Source organism: Mastomys coucha, chromosome X (assembly GCF_008632895.1).
Source record: "Mastomys coucha isolate ucsf_1 chromosome X, UCSF_Mcou_1, whole genome shotgun sequence".
NCBI lineage: Eukaryota > Metazoa > Chordata > Mammalia > Rodentia > Muridae > Mastomys > Mastomys coucha.
The window spans coordinates 101,995,573-101,998,253 of NC_045030.1; the positions used below are offsets into that span (position 1 = coordinate 101,995,573).

A 2,681-nucleotide genomic window follows, 5' to 3' on the forward strand; every position below is an offset into this window, starting at 1 on the left:
ACGCGAAACTAAGGAAGGCCGAGGCGGCGGCGGTGGGGGCACGGGCGACGTCGAAGGCCTAGGCGGTGGCAGTGTGGGGCACGGGCGACTACTGTAATCCCAGTCCTTAAGATGGGGAGGCAGGAGGACAAAAACTTCAAGGTCATCTTCCATTATATGAGGGTTTAAAGCCATCCCATGATCTAATCTATTATTTTGGTTTGAGGGTAAGGTCTTGATATTGAGAGCAATCTGAACACATTTAAGGGCTTAAAGCATCTTCTGATGTTGCATTTCAGAAACTGGTTGTTTCCAAAATTGATACCTATGGCCTATGTTGTTGGTAGCCCACATTTTAAAAATCTCTTTTTTCCTCCCCTAGTTATTAACATGGATTCAAGCAGCAGCGGTGAAGAATGTGAGTAGAGCCCTCTTTTAACAGTAATGTGCATGTTAAATGTCTTTGTAGAAATAACTGAAATGAGATTTGGAACACTTGGCTTGATTTGGTCCTGGGTTTGTCCCCTCTGGTGTTGTCTGGGTTGTTAAAGTTGAGTTCCCTGCTTTCAAGAGGGGAAGATCTTCATGTTTTGCTTATATGTTGTTTACCTCTTTTTGGTTCCTGGGTTTTTTATTTCTTCTCTTGTCTTTCATGGGAAATAAAAATTCTTTTGTCTCTTCTATTTCCATCCCCTCTTTGTCTTTTTATTGCTGGACATAGAATTTAAGTTAAGTAAGTACTCTACAACACACCTATCTCTCCAGTCTTAGGGAAATGTAGATTTTACTAGCACCAATTTATAAACTAATTTTCAGGAGTAAAAGACATGTGAGCTACTAGATTTTATCTTGCTTCTTAATGTATTTTCTTTCTTTGACTTAGGCATGCCTGAATTAGTAAAGCAGAAAAAGGCTAGGTAAGTGGGAGAATTGTTGAAACTTGACTTTTTAAATTTATTTATAGTTTTTGGCTTTTTTGAAATAGTCACACTGTGTAGCCCTGGCTGTCCTGGAACTCCTGTAGACCAGGCTGGACTCTAATAGAGATCTGCCTACTCCTGCCTCCTGATTGCTGGGATTAAAGGTCTGTACCACCATGCTTGGCTAGTTTTTGAGTCTGAGTCTTAGTATGCATCCCTGACTGACCTAGAACTCAAAATACAGCTAAGGTTGCATTTGAATTTGTAGTATCTGCTTAAGTGCTAAGATTATAGGCATACAACCATCATGCTCAGGTAATTAGTTTTTCAAAATGTCTTTGAACCATGATTTTCTAGTCTCTTATCAGTCAAAAAAGTAGACATTTTTCCCCCTGATCTTCTGTGACCCTGCCTCCGGGTGATCTCATGAGTGATCCTGCTTATTGTAGAAAATATAGAAAAATGCCCTGAAGAGAAGAATGTGCTCATATTTTCTTTTTTTTTCTCCACATTATTACTTAGTTGCATCTTGATTGATTCAGACTCCGACAATCCCAGTGAGGAAAAGAGTGCTAAGATCTTTGAAATAAGCAGTGGAGGCAAGTATCATTCCTGTTTAGAGAAACAACTGAGCTCTGAAGCCTTATTACATGTGGCAGTTTTAGAATCTGGTTCTGCAACTTTAAGTTTGTTATGCTTTCATATCTGATGCGACCATTTCTTTCTCCATCATGTACTGGATGTTGATATGGCTGGGTCCCTACACCTTGGTTTATTTCCTAACACAGTTGCCATGCTTCCTGCTGCCTTTTACTTTGGATAGAGTTCTATCTATCTGGAGCTGTGCTCCTCCTTCTTCCTCTTTTTCCATCCTTTAGAGATGGAAAGGAAGAGGAAAGGGTAAGGCTTTACCTTCTTTCCAGCTTGGTGGAGACTGGGCTTGGGAGAGGTTAACAGTGTAAACAGTGCCAACTACTATCGCCATATATTATTGTATAAGGCAGTGAGTTCCAAAATGTGGCCAGGCCACAAATGACTAAATAAGTTTCTAAGACAGAGAACTTTAACTTTGGATATACATGAAATACCACTTTATTGAGGCAATTGCCCTTACTTTGCTATGGACCACAAGGCAGCAGATTTGTCTTTAGGAACAGCTGAGCTCATGCTGTTTAGACAATGTAATTCCAAAGTGGGCATAATACTTTCATTGCTAGTTTATCTGTTATTGCTCTCAGTAAAATACAAAATAGAGGAAAAACAACTAATTTTTAAACTGTGATTTAGAATGTCCAAGTACTCTGACACTTTTAGTTTAATTTGTGCTCAATATTCTGCTGATGTCTGTAGATAAAGTGAATAGAAGTATATTTATAGATGTCTCTTGAATTTCAGGTGACTCTTCTGACACTGATCATTCCAGAGGTCAGAAGCTTCCACTAATTGTTATTGATGATGAGGATGATAACCCCCATTCAAAGGATTCTGAGCAGAAAAGTGATGAGCCCCAAATGCCAGCGCTTGGAAAAGAAGTGGTTGAATGTATTGTTAAGGAGGAGCCTGAATCTGAGGCTGCTAAGGGGGAGCCTGAGCCTGAGGCTGCTAAGGGGGAGCCCGAGCATGAGGCTGCTAAGGGGGAGCCTGAATCTGAGGCTGCTAAGGGGGAGCCCGAGCCTGAGGCTGCTAAGGGGGAGTCTGAATCTGAGGCTGCTAAGGGGGAGCCCGAGCCTGAGGCTGCTATGGGGGAGCCCGAGCCTGAGGCTGCTATGGGGGAGCCCGAGC

At 41.6% G+C, this 2,681-nt stretch overlaps 1 protein-coding gene across 1 annotated transcript in view; it reads left to right on the forward strand.

The window, feature by feature from the left end:
* Nucleotides 1–2,681, forward strand: part of LOC116089605 (circumsporozoite protein-like) — a 7,673-nt gene that overhangs the window by 3,018 nt on the left and 1,974 nt on the right. Inside the window, exons 2-5 of the mRNA XM_031369022.1 lie at nucleotides 362–397; nucleotides 863–896; nucleotides 1,422–1,498; nucleotides 2,295–2,679. Of these exons, the coding sequence (XP_031224882.1) occupies nucleotides 370–397; nucleotides 863–896; nucleotides 1,422–1,498; nucleotides 2,295–2,679 (524 nt within the window). The 5' untranslated portion in view covers nucleotides 362–369. The remainder of the gene's footprint in view (nucleotides 1–361; nucleotides 398–862; nucleotides 897–1,421; nucleotides 1,499–2,294; nucleotides 2,680–2,681) is intronic.